The 15,777-nt window shown below is 35.1% G+C and overlaps 1 protein-coding gene across 3 annotated transcripts in view; it reads left to right on the forward strand.

The window, feature by feature from the left end:
- Positions 1–15,777, forward strand: part of LOC127643737 (catenin alpha-2-like) — a 661,581-nt gene that overhangs the window by 193,720 nt on the left and 452,084 nt on the right. For all 3 annotated transcript variants that reach the window (XM_052126592.1, XM_052126591.1, XM_052126590.1), the window contains one exon: positions 12,489–12,692. In XM_052126592.1, coding sequence (XP_051982552.1) covers positions 12,489–12,692 — 204 coding nt within the window. The remainder of the gene's footprint in view (positions 1–12,488; positions 12,693–15,777) is intronic.

Here is a 15,777-nt window from a genome sequence, read left to right on the forward strand (position 1 = left end):
TTTTACGATCTGTATGATGTTTTGACTGTATGTTTGACTGTATAGTGTAAATAATCATATTTCATAAGTTATGGAAACAGAACACTTCTAATTTGACAACAGATAATAACTGGTTATTTTGCTTAAATGCATAGTAAAGAGTTTAAGCATTAAAACAACACCTATTGTGTGTTGGTCAAGCAAGCAGTTATTTTTTTATTTGATTTTATTTATAATTTTTTCAGTATGCCACAATATGCATTTATTATTATTTAAGCGAGTCAAAAGCAATCATACAGTATGTGCCTGATTTATTGTCTCTCTCCATGGCAGGCAACATGTATAATAAATCATATGTACTTAAATATTATATTGATGCAATAGTTTTAATGTTTTAATAATTTTATAAATACTTTTGAATACACAAATACCATTGCATTGCCTTTGTTTATTTATTAAACATACAGTTATTTAAAAAAAAAAAAAAATGCATTTTTGTCAATACAATAGCATTTTGGCTGTGCATTCACAAAACGAAGCAGACACACCAACACAGAACTATAAATGCAAACCAGCGCATTGACCACTACATGGAGCATATGCAATAGGTTTGATGCAGAAGTATAAATGAGCCTTTTTCTTTTTGCTTGCAATTCAGCATTCACCACTTGCTGTAAACACAAACCGAGGGTGGTACCATAGAAAGAACAAATCTACACCTCAGGATGGCCGGAGAGATGGTGCTCTCCTGCTGTGAGTGTGTTGTATGCTCCTGGATGCCATTATAAAGCTTTCTCACTATCTCTTTCTTTCCTTCCCCCATGAGTTTGTGTGTGCTAGACAGATGACATCAATGCCTTTTCCCACTGTGCTCTGCTCTATCAGAGTAGGGTAACGCTTACTTGCCCATGTGTTTGTTTTGACTCATGGAGCTTACAGTATATACCCTAGGCTGCGTAAATGCATTCACATATCTTATGCATTTTTGTGGTTTGCTCCCAATCCTTTGACCTCTCATATACCTTTTAAGCAGTCTCTTTCCAAAATCCTTTTCGGCTTACAAGTGGACCTTATGGAAAACAATAATACTAATAAAACATATTTATCATAATAATGAGTATGTTACGACCCCCTTTTGTAGTAATGAATCAAGCCTGTTTTTGAAGAGTTCTCTGGATATGCTGTAAGGTTTTTGCCTACATTTAAAACATGTTGTCTTTTACATATTTTTGTGTTTACTGAAATGCAACAACTCATTTTAGTTTCACTCCTCTCCTTTCTTTTTGGTCCTTGCTAAGCAATTTTAATGAGACTCTGTGTCGTCTTTAAAATCTCCTTGACAAGCCACAGAACTGTTTTTTACACACGGTTTGTCATTCTTCATTTGAAGCTGTCAGTGAAATGAGTTTACTCTGGCTACTTTAGCTTAAGAAGAACTATTTTACTCGACTGCCTGTGAGGACTTAAAAAAAAAATCAAACAAACAAACAAGCAAACATATGAATGCCTGTGGAAAATTTCATAAGCCATTGTGGTGGAGCGAAGGCTTGCCAACACACAAGAGAGTCTTTTGATGTAGGCAGTCTGCTGTGGCAGTACAGGAATGACTTTGTGTGCTCTATCAAAGAGTGAAGTGGTGTGGCTGTGTTGTAGCACTGAGATGGAGCAGGTGGTGTTTGTATGACTCAATCAGATGGCTGTGTATTGTTAGAGCACTGGCCCTCTAACCTTAACACCAAACCATGTCGTTGCACACATACAAACACACACACACATAAACACAGCAGGTCTCATTCATTAATTATTCCTTACAAGTGTTTTTACAGCAAATGTGAACACACATAAATGTGTACATACCCATGTCCTGATATTGATGAATCCGGATTGTGCTAAATTAGACAGCCTGTGGTTATCAATTGGTAGGGATGTGTCCCAAGATGAACACCTTATACAGAAACCCATGAATAATGACCCCGAAACGAATAACATATTCTAACAAATAATATGAAAAAAACTAATTTAGTCTGATTATCCAAAAACAAGCACAGAGATTTTATATTTTAAATAAACATACCAAAAAATGGCAACACAGTGGTGAGCCTGTGAAGCCAGTATGACTAAAGATAACTTTATAAATGAAAATGAGCACAGTGGGATCTCAAGTTCTAATCGAATGGCCGCGTTTCAGTCTCTGTTTAGTGAGTCAAGAGTAATTAAATAAGATAATATATCATACACATTTACAATGTTTTCAAATGTCTGTTAATGTTTCACACGATTCATTTATATCTACATCACATATTAAGGTAATTATCTGGTTAATTCTATATTTCCCAATAAGTAACTAAATAAATGTTCCATTGTGGTTTAAATGTTCCATAAATTGTACATCCTAACTTTCTCATTCTTTTATTTTTCTCTTCTCGCTTGCTCTTGCCATTTATTCCACTGCATTTGCTAATTATCAGATGTCATTTATCTTAATAATGATGCCTTCCACATCATGATAAAATATGTGCACACAAAATTAGCCTTGATTTTATTGTAAAAATATCTTCTATACTCACTGTGCTTTGTTTGTAGGCTATATTGATTTATTTTCATTTATTTTAATGTTTGTAATGTTGTAATGTAGTTTTGCCAAAATGTGTGCTTTATAGGTCTCAATAACTTTACATGTTATACATTCAAAGATATAAACACAAATTTTGTTTCAGCAGAAATTGGCCCTGTCCCAAATGGCACCCTCTGCTCTTGTGGTCTTCCTCTGAGTGCAGACCATGCAGACCGAGTGTGCATTTGGGACAGACTTCAAGGCTTTTTTGAAAAAGTCATGGCATTGATAGATAGGGTAAAGGAACACACTTTAAACTCACTATTAAGTATTTGTTTTTATTGAATAATTTCAAGCAACACTCTGACAATAAAGCATTAGATCATTTAAACAAGAACCTTTGAAAAACAAAGTGCTCATATAACTACAGCAACAATACCCATTGCTTTAAATCTTTATAGAACAAATTAACATAATTCAGACAAATGGATGGTTAAAGGTTCTTAGAATACAGTAAAACGTATAGAAAGAACATACCGCCATATATTCACAAAACAGCCACACTTCTGCAGGTGTAAATATCACTGTTAGACCGAATGTTGCTATATCAATAAATATAATCAATCTTACAAGCTGCAGCCATGTACATTAAATTATTCCTTCCTGTCTTGATATTTTAGAGACTTACAATAATTCTAACATTTTCTTTGAAACAACAATAGCAAAGGTTTAATGTTATGTTACTTACGTTTATGAATGTGAAACTTCTGCAAGAAAAAAACTATTCAATAAACTGAATAGAAGTAATTCCATATCTCTGGAAAACTAAAAAAAGTTCTACACATCAGATTTAAAAGTGATAATATCTACACACGATAACCAAGTGATCCACTGTTGACAGCAGGTAAAAAATTATTCTAAAAATATTTTTTTAATCTGCAACCCTTGATTATTCCTCTTCCAGTCCGCTGTGATTGGTGGAGAGGATCAGTAGCGAGGACTGTTGTGTAATAGTCCACTGTGGAGCCCACACTGATGTGGGATTAGCCAAAGGGCGCATTGGGGGTGCTGGGGGGGCTAGCGAGCAGCTCTCGGAGTGCTAAAATGTCAAATGGGACACCCTCTGGTCTTGTGGACTTGTAACGGCATTTTCATATAATAATAATAACAATAATACTAATAAGTATTATTGTTATTTTATGAATTGGTCTTTACAAGGCATATTTTATGTATACATGTTTTATGTATTTTTGAAAATGGGCTTTTCATTTCATGTTAACGCACTTCTTGTTCCCACCCACATCCAGATCTATCCAAATACAGCGACAGATAATTTTGTCATAGCAACAGGTTCAGATACAGATAATGGCTTTACTGCATACCCCTAGTTATTGGCATAATACACACACAATAATGATCCATATAAAGACAAGAAACACCTGACCGGTTGTCTTGTTATGCCGAATCTATCCCAGAGCAAAAATGTACACTCTAAAATTAGGAATAACAATTTGAGGTTTAGTCATTCAGATTATAATAATAATAATAATAATAATAATAATAATTATAATACACTTTTATTATATTTTATTATTATCAAATACTAAATTATTACATTATTATGGTTATGGTGGTGATTATTATTAATATCTTGTATAATAATATTAATAATAATAATAAAGTTATTACAATATATGCTTGCACACATTTAGTGAATGAGAAACAGTGAATATAGGCAAGCGGTTTACTGAACTTCAGCTAAAATTAGAGACACACTACATAGTCAGTAGTCATTAATAACCTGCACAGACTAGTCACTGGTCTAGCATGCTCTGTATTCCCCCCATAATTTCCTCTTTTTCAGCCTCTCAGTCCAAAGCACTTTAATCACAGTGTAAGAAGTAGGTTGCGTTGAATGCACTGCTCTCCTGCATGCTTCCTCATTATACCGTCTTTGACAAACAACCTGTCACATTATGTGAGAGGAGTAAGTGGCAATCCTACACTATTTACACACACACACACACACTCACACACACACACACACACACACACACACACACACACACACACACACACACACACACACACACACACACACACACACACATGTTGTGTTTCCATGTTTTATGGGGACTTTCCATAGACATAATGGTTTTTATACTGTACAAACTTTATATTCTATCCCCTAAACCTAACCCTACCCCTAAACCTAACCCTCACAGAAAACTTTCTGCATTTTTACATTTTCAAAAAACATAATTTAGTATGATTTATAAGCTGTTTTCCTCATGGGGACCGACAAAATGTCCCCACAAGGTCAAACATTTCGGGTTTTACTATCCTTATGGGGACATTTGGTCCCCACAAAGTGATAAATACACGCTCACACACACACACACACACACACATGTTGGTCTACCTATCATTATGAGGACTTTCCATAGACATAATGAATTTTATACTGTACAAACTATAGATTCTATCCTCTAAACCTAACACAACCCCTAAACCTAACCCTCACAGAAAACCTTCTGCATTTTTACATTTTCAATAAAACATTGTTTAGTATGATTTTTAAGCGATTTGAATTATGGGGACACTAGAAAAATCAAAACTTTGATTGCATCTGGCCCATCATGATCTATTTTTTACTAAAGTTTGTGTACTCCTCAGTAATCAATCAGAACTAATTATGTAATCGTTGACAAATTGATGATACCCTCCAGAATAGCTTTTCATAGTTATTTCATTTCTCCTTATGTACGTATAGGCACATATTGGGCATATTGCATGTTAGTGCATAGTGTAGCCTTACTCCAAAGACAGTTTAGTAATACTTTACTACTTGAAGTCTCTATGTATAATGCATCAAAAACCTCATTAATAATGCTGTATAATACTCTTTGTAATTAATTGCATTTTATATTTTCATACATAGTTAAAATACTTTTCACGAATAGGATACAACATAGTCAAATAAAAAATGTATCACAATTTTATGTAGTTATTTATTTATACATTTATTTGTAGGTTAGTATTTTTAAAATATGTACATTTCTTTAAAAAAAAAAAATAAATAACTGCCTTCCTGCAATGTTAGACCTTACTCTGATTTTTGTACAGAAATTAGCTGTAATCGTCCCATATATCATTATATGTACAATAGTATATACATTATTATTATTAAACACATTGAAGAAAAATGTTATTTGTTTTATTATAATTTTTATTGGAGCATGACAAGAATAGGGAAACTGTATAATGACATATTGTAATTATATACACCACTCAGCCACAACATTAAAACCACCTGCCTAATATTGTGTAGGTCACCCTTTTGCTGCTACAGAGCAAGTACGGACTTGCTACTGCTAGAAAATACAAATACATACTGAGTTAGTATGTGGACATGCTGATGCTGCTGCACAATTAGACAAAATGCAAGACATGCTGCATCGAGCATGTATTACATTCTGATGCACAAATAGACATCCCCATGTAGCAGATCTAGGCATGTGGATCTGGGCTGGAGGTGTGTTTCAGAGAGAGGGAGAGAGAGAGATAAATAGAGCGAGAAAAACTCTCAAAACATACTCAAAAGAAACTGAGCTATTAAATGTTAGTCAAAAAGAGAGATGCAAGTTGACTGGCTACTAAGTCAGAGGACCTATCAGCTTGTGCCTCATAGAGTTGCATGGCTGAACTTTGGTTATTTTATCAATGTTAAAGTCCTGAAGTCATCATACCAAATACTTCCCAAAATCTCCTTTAACTGTGGCCTATTCACATAAGACAAGTATTTTTGCCTAAAGCAGCAAGACAAAGCAAAATGGAATAAGGAATGCACGGGTCTCAAGACACATTTTTAAAAAGTTTAATCACTTTTAACTTGACACTTCGTAATAACGCAACACTGATGGCTCAAAAAAAAAAGAAATCCTCTGTGAACAGCCCCAATGTAAAATGTAATCGCATACTTTCAATAAATTCCAAGTTTTTCTTATTTCTCCACACAATTTGTTTCTTTAATTATTGTCTTGTTTATGGCTTGCATTTACTTAATTTGATGTTTTCCCTTCAGCTTTCCCTCAGTCTGGTGCCTGGTGTCAGGGCCTGCACCTGAGGTAAAGTTTGTCTCCTCCTGCCGGGGGTGGAGAGAGGCTGAGAGAGAGAGAAAGGGAACAGTGCCAAAATTACTGTTCATAATAATTGCCAAGTACACAGTTTATCTTAACACCAATACCAAACTTTTTTGAATATAATATTATAAATATTATATTCATTATATTCATTTTATAATATAATATAATGATGATATTATAGTCATTTACTTGCCATTTTACAGCTATTTACCCTATTAACTACAGTAAAGGTAGTACTGTGACCTATACCTAGGGACAAAAACTAAATTTTTTATGTGTTGTTTTTCAGCCCTGTTGTCAAAATGTGGGACATGTCTGAATACAGTTTAAACCCCTGATTTTGATTTTTGTTACAGTCTGGATATAAATATGAAACATGCAAAGTTATATGTCATGCAATATGTCATGCATAATTTTTTTTTTTTTTACTTATATTACTATTAATAAGTGTTTTAATTGTATTGTAATTTATTATAACTGTGGTTACACTTGAGAACATAACACATTGTAACATTTTTTAACGCATTATGAATGCATTACAATATACAGTATACAGGCTTCAGTATGCCATTTTTATATACTATACATAGGCTTCAATTAAAGTCATACCACAAATTTGATAGTTCATTCCAATCAGTAATATTGTTTCTTCCTGACCAGTTGTTCAGTTTGTAGTGCTAGTCATTTGTATGCATTACCTAAGTGCTGCCCTGCAGTGCATCACCACTGGATGTGTAAAAATCTGCAAAGTGACAAAGTGGCCTCTAGAATAAGGCCAGTCATCACAGGATATCACACAGGCAATCATGTAATGAGTAAAGGTCTGCAACCCGACCCGGGCCCAATGGGACCCGAGAACCTGACGGGTTTCGGACCAGGTTCGGGTCAGTTTTTCAAGTAGGATTTTGGGTCGGTTTCGGGTTTGTTATTAATGAAAAAAAGAAACAGGCCTACCAAACATGTTTCGCGCAGGCGTTCTCACTTACAGACAAGCACGAACGGACAAGTTAGGGTCCTTTCACACCAAACATGTTTTTGCGCACATTTGTTCTGTTTTCCCACATGCTGGGCGAATGTCTTTGACTGTTGCGCTGTGTCTCGCTGTTCTTCAGTATCTCGTGCAGGACTGGCACTGTTTAAACACCTTGTTGCAGTGTTAAGCATTTACATGTTTCCATTGATCATACTATAAATATTAGTGGGGTTGTGCTTGCTTGTTTTGATTATAGGGTGGGGTCTACGCCCCTGGCTCAGTACATGTGCTGACTAAGCCCTGTACTGGGATAGGTGCTCCTCATGTGCTGGTTCTCCGTAGATAACCCCATGCAATGTATATCTTCCGCTAAATCGTTTCATTGTTGGTAAACTGCATCATCCTTGGGCCCCTCTGCCCTAGTCACCATGTTTGTAGAAACTCCTCCCCCGTTGGTTTGGACCTACCACGAAACCGGTCCACGTGTAAATGCACATCTCTGCGCTGATCTCTCCATTGAGCAGCACTGACTGATCCGGGTAAAGCTGTTTCATTTCACGTTTGTAATGTTTGCCCTTTGATATTTCTCATATGGAACAAAAAATAACAGAGCACAATCAGAGAGTCAGTCAACTCTGTAGTTGCACCAATGCAACCTTTTGCAAAGTTTAATCGCACTGTTAGGAATTTTATTTTGTGGAATCTGATAATTTTCCACGGCACACCTGACAATCTTTTCCGTGGCACAGTGGTTGGGATACACTGCTCTAACTTAATGCTACCCCTAAACCTAACCCTCACAGAAACTTTTTTGCATTTTTACTTTTTCCCAAAAAAACAAAACATTATTTAGTATGTTTACTAAGCCATTTCCCTGTGGGGACCGTTGGCTGGGTCCCACCATGTAGTTGATCTCAGGTTTTACTATCCTTGTGGGGACAGAATGTAGCATAACATGTACACACACACCAGAGATACAGTGCCCTCAAAACAAGACATTATATCCAATACAAGCTCCAAAAGCGCTTCAATGAGACATCATTATCTATTACCCTCTTTTCAGAGTTATTTTTAGGAAAGTAATGAAATCAATAAAATTAAGCATTTGGGTGATGTTGTCTTAACTCCGCTATTGCAAGATTACCTTTCTTCCCTGTTATTACTGTTTGTGACAACCGTATATCTCTGTTGAGTTCATTTGTCACCCGACACTCTTGTGAAACACGCTATGGTAGTGACGAGCAGGTGTGGAAGACAGACTGAGAGCGCGCACAAACTATTATCAACGCATGTGTGCGGACTGAACCTGCACTCATGTTCTTTAAAGCGGCTTATAATCAGATTTATATATCGGTTTGCCATTTCTTTTCCTCTTTAATGTTTCATCAGTTTATTATTACAGAGAATTACCGTAAATTATCTCATACACATTGAATATTTTAACGTGACGACAACAACCCGCAGACCAAAAAATATGGTTTGGACCCATATGTCACCTATTGAGTACCATGCCTCTAAGATATGCTCCATCATGCAGCTGCGGCACAATTAGACATACAGGGACATACAATCCCCTTGAAGATGATCTAGACCAGTGGTGCTGGGGAGGAGGAAGGTTTCAAGAACACTCTTGTTGCACAATGCAGTGTAACCAGCTCACCTACAAAACAACTGAGTTAATCTAAATGCTTCTTATAGAGAGAGTACCCAATTTGATTATGCAACAGATTACATGCCAAAGTACCTGAATGACTGAATAATTTAATTTAGAATTGTTTAATCCATTATGATCTAATAATACATAATAATACATTTATAAATTGACATCAAACAAGATTAATAAATGCTGTAAAATTTTTTAATAAAAAGCATTGTACTTCTTTGTTCATGATGCCTAATGTATTAAATAATAGTATTACATGGCTCTCTGGAATACTCAATTTTGATTAGTCAATCACACCATCTAGTACTTACCTGTCTGATATTTCTAATAAACAACCGCACATCAGGGGATTAAGTGATATCAAAGCATCTTGGTACTTTTCTACAAGTAAACAAACAAAACAATTTATACTTAAATACATGTTTCATGTCTAGATATTTATTTATTTTGCAGGTAGTCTAATAAGCGGGATAATGAGCTGCCAGACGCTCATTTTCACAAAATAAACACCAACAGAACTCTTATGCAAACCATATGTTGAATTCAGTTGTTTCTTGAGACTTAGAGATTTATTTATTCTCATACAATAAAATTAATTCAACGTAACTCACTATTTCATGTCCATTTATTTATTTGGTAGGTAGCCATGTAATAAACGGGATAATGTATAGTCATCTGGTCAGCATTGCAAAATAAACCCTTTCAGGGTGATAGAAGACCTTTGGGGTCCTTGTGACTCTGTCAAAGTTTATTTTTCGATAATGACTGGCTGACTGCAAACTATCCCTTGTTTTACATATATAACCTACTTGTAAATAAGTAAAAAAAGGGATACAATCAAGTTTTGTAATTATTTTACACGGAATAAACTGTCAGTTAAGTGCATTGGGAAGGCTATTTCATGTTTTTGTTACCAGAATATGCCAACAACGTATGAGTCACACTCTGGTGCATCTAATAAATCTGCTCAGTTTTTTAACAATGGCTTCGGTCCAGCAACAGTTTTACCTGTTGCTTTCCAATCAGACATATCAAACTAGATTTTGATTTTGCATCTTGTTCAAGCTCACAAAAGAGCCAAAAGATTTATTTGTGGTGAATCTTGATTCTCCAAGAAATGTCCACATTCTTAACATTGAAATGGCCAGGATTGCTGCTGCTTTTTAATGTTGATCTCCATGGCAACACATTATTATGGGACAGCTGTTTTTCCCTTCTAATTGCATTGATGTTAGCTGACCTTGCTAGCTTATGGGATCAGCACCTGATCCCAATCGTTTCTTGCCTGTTGACGTGTACAAGACATAGGAAGCATATTCTGAGAAATGATTATTAAAGGAATAATTCACCCAAAAGTAAAAATTGTCATCATTTACTCATCCTCATAGCCTTCCAAACAAATATGCTAATATTAAAAAAAACTAGAAAAAAAAGAAAAGGAAATATTTGGCAGAATTCCAGCCTTAGCCACCATTTTCATTGGATCTTTTTTAACGTGAATGTTCACTGAAGCTGTCAGTCCCTTACATCTCCATTTGTGTTCCTCTGAAGAAAGATAGTAATGTAGGTTTGGAATTACATTAGGATGTGTAAAAAATGATGATGGTTCATTTTCAGATGAACCATCCTTTTAATAAGTTCTAGTTCTAAGTTGCACAAGTGACTCTCTGAATATTAGTCACCAAAGCAAAGGGCACAGACTCTCAACGCTTCCAGTTCCTCTAAATGCCACCTCCACCTCATCTGCTCTGCCAAAGTCCACAAAATACTAACTGCTGCCGAAGCTGTATTCACATTTAGCAGTAAAACATAATATTGCCACTATCAATATGGTAATTTTCCCATCCAAGCCCTAGACATCATAAAGCCTGTATTTGGTAGCAACTTTTTAATAATAAAAAGGAAGGGTGTTCTTGAGTCTTCATCCCATACTTAAAAGCCCCATTAAATCTCAATGTGTTTGTAACTGAGGCCTTGAAGGTCACCTTACAGCAGCCTCTATATATAGGACTCTCTGAGTGTCTTTAAAAGTCCACAGTGGACAGCGTTAATCTCCTATCTGCTAAACGATAATAACTACAATCTGATCAAGGAAAAAAAAATCTACTTAATGGACATTTTGGTTGACTAAGACATTTGAAGCTTTTCAAAAAAGGAGGTTGTTTGTTTTATATATAACCCCAACCGTAACCCAAATATTCTATGGTGGTGCTACTATAATAGAGCAATATACTGTACTCTATGCTGTACTACACTATTACAATATACCTTAGTTGACCCTATTTCCCTCTGACAAGCTGGTTACATGAACAAACAAACAGAGCAATCTTATGAAAGTGCCACAGAGCCACAGTTTTTTTCACTTTTTGGCAACTCAACCTATGCATTGACCTTTGATGCAAAGGGTAGATGCCATATTTAATTTACCATGTAACATGACTGAGAGGAAATACAGTCTGATCAATACAATGTTGTGACTTAAGCTTCAATCAGAGTTTTTACAACCCTTGTTTTGTTGTTATTTGTCTACTGAATTATTTGTTATTACTATTTTTGTAAAGATATTTTTTATTTTTTATAAAAAATATTATATATATATATATATATATATATATATATATATATATATATATATATATATATATATATATAATTTTTTTATATAAAAAAAAAATATATATATATTAATAATTCTTGTTCCACTTAAATATGTTTTGTGTACTATTCTGATGCTAGTGAAACTTTGTAGTATGGCACTTATCATACCACTGTCTCTTTAAGATGATTCACTTATATTTTCCTCTTTTGTAAGTTGCTTTGGATAAAAGCATCTGCCAAATGAATAAATGTAAACGTAAATGTAATGTAATTTTCCTGCCTCAAAATCAAAACCACGCTATACTGCAGCATAACCAATTGAATAGACTGTATTTGTATCACTTACAGCTTTGTTTTAATTTGTCTTCGATGACTCAGGTCAATGGCTTCCTAAACTGGGATAGGAGTAATTATTGTTCCAAAAAAAAAAAAAAAAGAGAGAAAGAGAAAGAAAAGTGTAACAATTAATAGTTGGAAAAAAGTTACATACTACACCTTTAAGATTATAACAAAAGATTATTGTTTCAAGTGTTTTAGAGCTCAATTCATAACCCTAGTGATCTTTTTCTGTTTCAGAATAAGATCATTCTGGATCCACTTACATTCAGTGAGGCTCGCTTCAGGCCGTCCTTGGAGGAACGTCTGGAGAGCATAATCAGTGGCGCCGCCCTGATGGCCGATTCCTCCTGCACACGCGATGACCGCCGTGAACGCATTGTAGCTGAGTGTAACGCTGTGCGCCAGGCCCTGCAAGACCTGCTGAGTGAGTACATGAACAATGTAAGTCTAATGTCTTCCAACACCTCTTCTAACTTCACTTTCAGATGTACACTGTCATAACTGCAGTCGTCTGTGCTAGAAACCATCAGTTTGCTTGAGTTTGCTTGCTTGTTGTCTAAATATATTTATCAAGATTTTTCAAAGGGACTAATTGAAGAAAGATACTTAATCATTTCCTTCCACATCATGTATTGCTTGTGATTCATTCGTAAGGCCTTATGGCTAGAAAACAAACATTCTCATCAACAACTATGGTTACAGTAATCATACCATTCATGGAGTTGACACATAGTGTTATATACACGCAATATATATATCACATGGGTATTTATTTATCAATGCTGACATGGAACAAGCAGAGCATTCTGTACAAACAACCTCAGTGTCATCACATACAACAAGGTTTGGGAAGTAACGGATCACTTGTAACGGTGTTAGGTAAACAGGACACAAAAATTAGGTAACTGTAATCCACGTGCCAATGATGTGGTAATCAGTGGCAATCAGAGGTAATCAGTGGCAGGACAGCAACGGCGAGAGAGGAGTTGACTATTTTATTTATATAAATTCCGCACCTGCATTCCAATCTAAATCTTGATGCAATCCTTCCTCATGATCATGCAGCATGTTTTCATGAGCTGAATGGGAGGCTAATCAAAAATGTTAAATGTGACGAGACTGCAGGATACCCGGCAGACTCGAGCAGCGCGTGCGTGCCATTTGCGCATCACGAGCCGGAAGTGCTTCACTTTCGGTTAATCACGCAAGTTAATGTGCCCGCTTTGCTTTGGTCAGGATGCGTGGATGACAGCCTACATTCCATGTTTAATTTGTTTCTTTTTGCTTTCAGAACAACACGTGATGTAATAAGGAAAACACCACTATTAATCATTGAGGTTTCCAACCCAGTATACAGCTACACCCTCCATAAACCATAGTCACACTCAAAACTACATTAAATTATTATAAGAGTAAACATAAACCCATAGTTTTGAGTTCAAAAATCTCTATTACAAATATAAACCTGGAAATAAAGATTTAGGATTATGCAGGTGTGATTCACTGAAAAGGGTTAAATAGCTGATTGGCTTGTGATGCACGTATGGCTTGGATGCACAGCGCAAGTCTCGTCACAATTTAATAGTGTTTAGCCTCCCATTCAGCAGATGACATCACTGTGTGATCATGAGGAAGGAGTACATCAAGATGTAGACTTGAATGCAGGTGCGAAAAACTTCTTATAAATAAAATAGCCTGCTTCTCTCTCGCTGTTGCTTGTGTGATAGTGATTACTCAGCTCTGCATGACGTAGTAAAATTAATTATAACATAATATAAGGAATATTTAAGATCCACACAATTTTGTAATCAGTAATAAAATAATTTGTGACTAACTCATTTTGTACAAAAGGACAGGTTATCTACATGATGCTCTGTGAAAATTCACAAGCAGGATCATAATTACCATAATCGGGTTTTGCCCCAATTTTTCTCTCAAAATGTTATTCTTATAATATATAAATGGCACTCCATGGTTGCCAACCCCTGGTTTAGAGTGAGAGATGCCCTACGTCCGAATATCCATACTAGGATTCCAAAAACTGTATTCCAGTGGTGTAGTATTTCCGAATACATAGTATTCATAAGACAATAAGAAAGAAATGCCCGGATGACCTACTACCTCTAGTGGGAAGAAGAAGTATGGATTGTTTGAACACTTTCCTATGCCACACTGCATGGGGAGATGAGAAGTTTTTTAAATAAATTTTTTTTTTGTTAATTGTTTGCATGTAACAATACATAATAGAAAAAAAAATAAACACACACACACACACACACACACACACACACACACACACACATATATATCTTGAGGCAGTGTATCCTCACTAATATGTATGAGGGACATAAAGTAATGGCACAAAGGGAAAACAAATAATACAAAAAATTATACTAAATTATATAAAGGGAGAAAAACCTTATCCCAATATTGTATCTCCAAAATAGACTTCAAGATCTTATATAATATCTGGGATGTTTTAAAGGCTTTTTTGTTTCTTTTAAGTTTGCACAGATAATAAGCAAAACCTTTTATCTCAAAGCAAAATAAAATAGAATTAGGTTTTTATGCTATCACTCTGGATTTGGATATGATATTTACCCAACAAGCACATGATTTTGACAGCACTGTCTAAGAGAACTGAGCCAGTGTTACAGAATAGAAACTAGACCATTTCTTCTTTGATGTCAATTAGATTATTAAAGGAAGTAAAAATAAGTAATGAGATCTCAGTCCAGAATGAATTTGAAAAGGAACATCTAAAAAATAGATGAGGTACAGATTCAATTTCAGAACCACAAAAAGAACATTCTGGTTGAATTTCCATAAATTTAGATAAGAATAAATTGCAAGGGTAAAAATTAGGATGGATTTTACTATGAATCTCTCTAACCTTGTTTGGTATTACAAAAAGGTTATATACAGTCCAGACATTATGAAAAGATATTGAAGGATAACTTTGTTATCATAAAACCATTGCTTTTGGAGCAATACTGGTTGTAGAAAGAAATGTTGTAGAAAGTAATCTAAAAAATCTACTCCTCCTATCATCAAATGAGGTGGTTCTTCCTTTAGCAGTGAGTGTTGTAGCAAGGATTTAATAAGATGAAGAAGCTTAAGTGATATACCATTAATCACCCTTGAAAATTCAATAAGAGTGATATTAACATTGTTATCTTGATTGGATTCCTGCTATTCTCACAAAAGTTTGAAATCAAAATAAAATTCTTCTCAGAACAAATGTTGTTAAATATGGTCCTGTTTCTATGCAAAACATACTGATCGATCAATACATCTATGATGTGAAAAGTTATGCTTGAAAGCTAACTTCCATGAATCCAATGCTTGCTTGTGGAAATTAGCTAGTTTTTGATTAAGCAATTTGTTACAGTTAAAATTACAACCCAACAAAACATTTAAGCCACCATAAATGTCAAATATTACATTTGGAATAAAGAACCAGGGAGCATTACCACCTAAAATGCATTGTTTAATCCAGACTTTAAACACCTGGTTAAGTGTTGTG

This window comes from Xyrauchen texanus, chromosome 5 (genome assembly GCF_025860055.1).
Source record: "Xyrauchen texanus isolate HMW12.3.18 chromosome 5, RBS_HiC_50CHRs, whole genome shotgun sequence".
NCBI classification, from domain to species: domain Eukaryota; kingdom Metazoa; phylum Chordata; class Actinopteri; order Cypriniformes; family Catostomidae; genus Xyrauchen; species Xyrauchen texanus.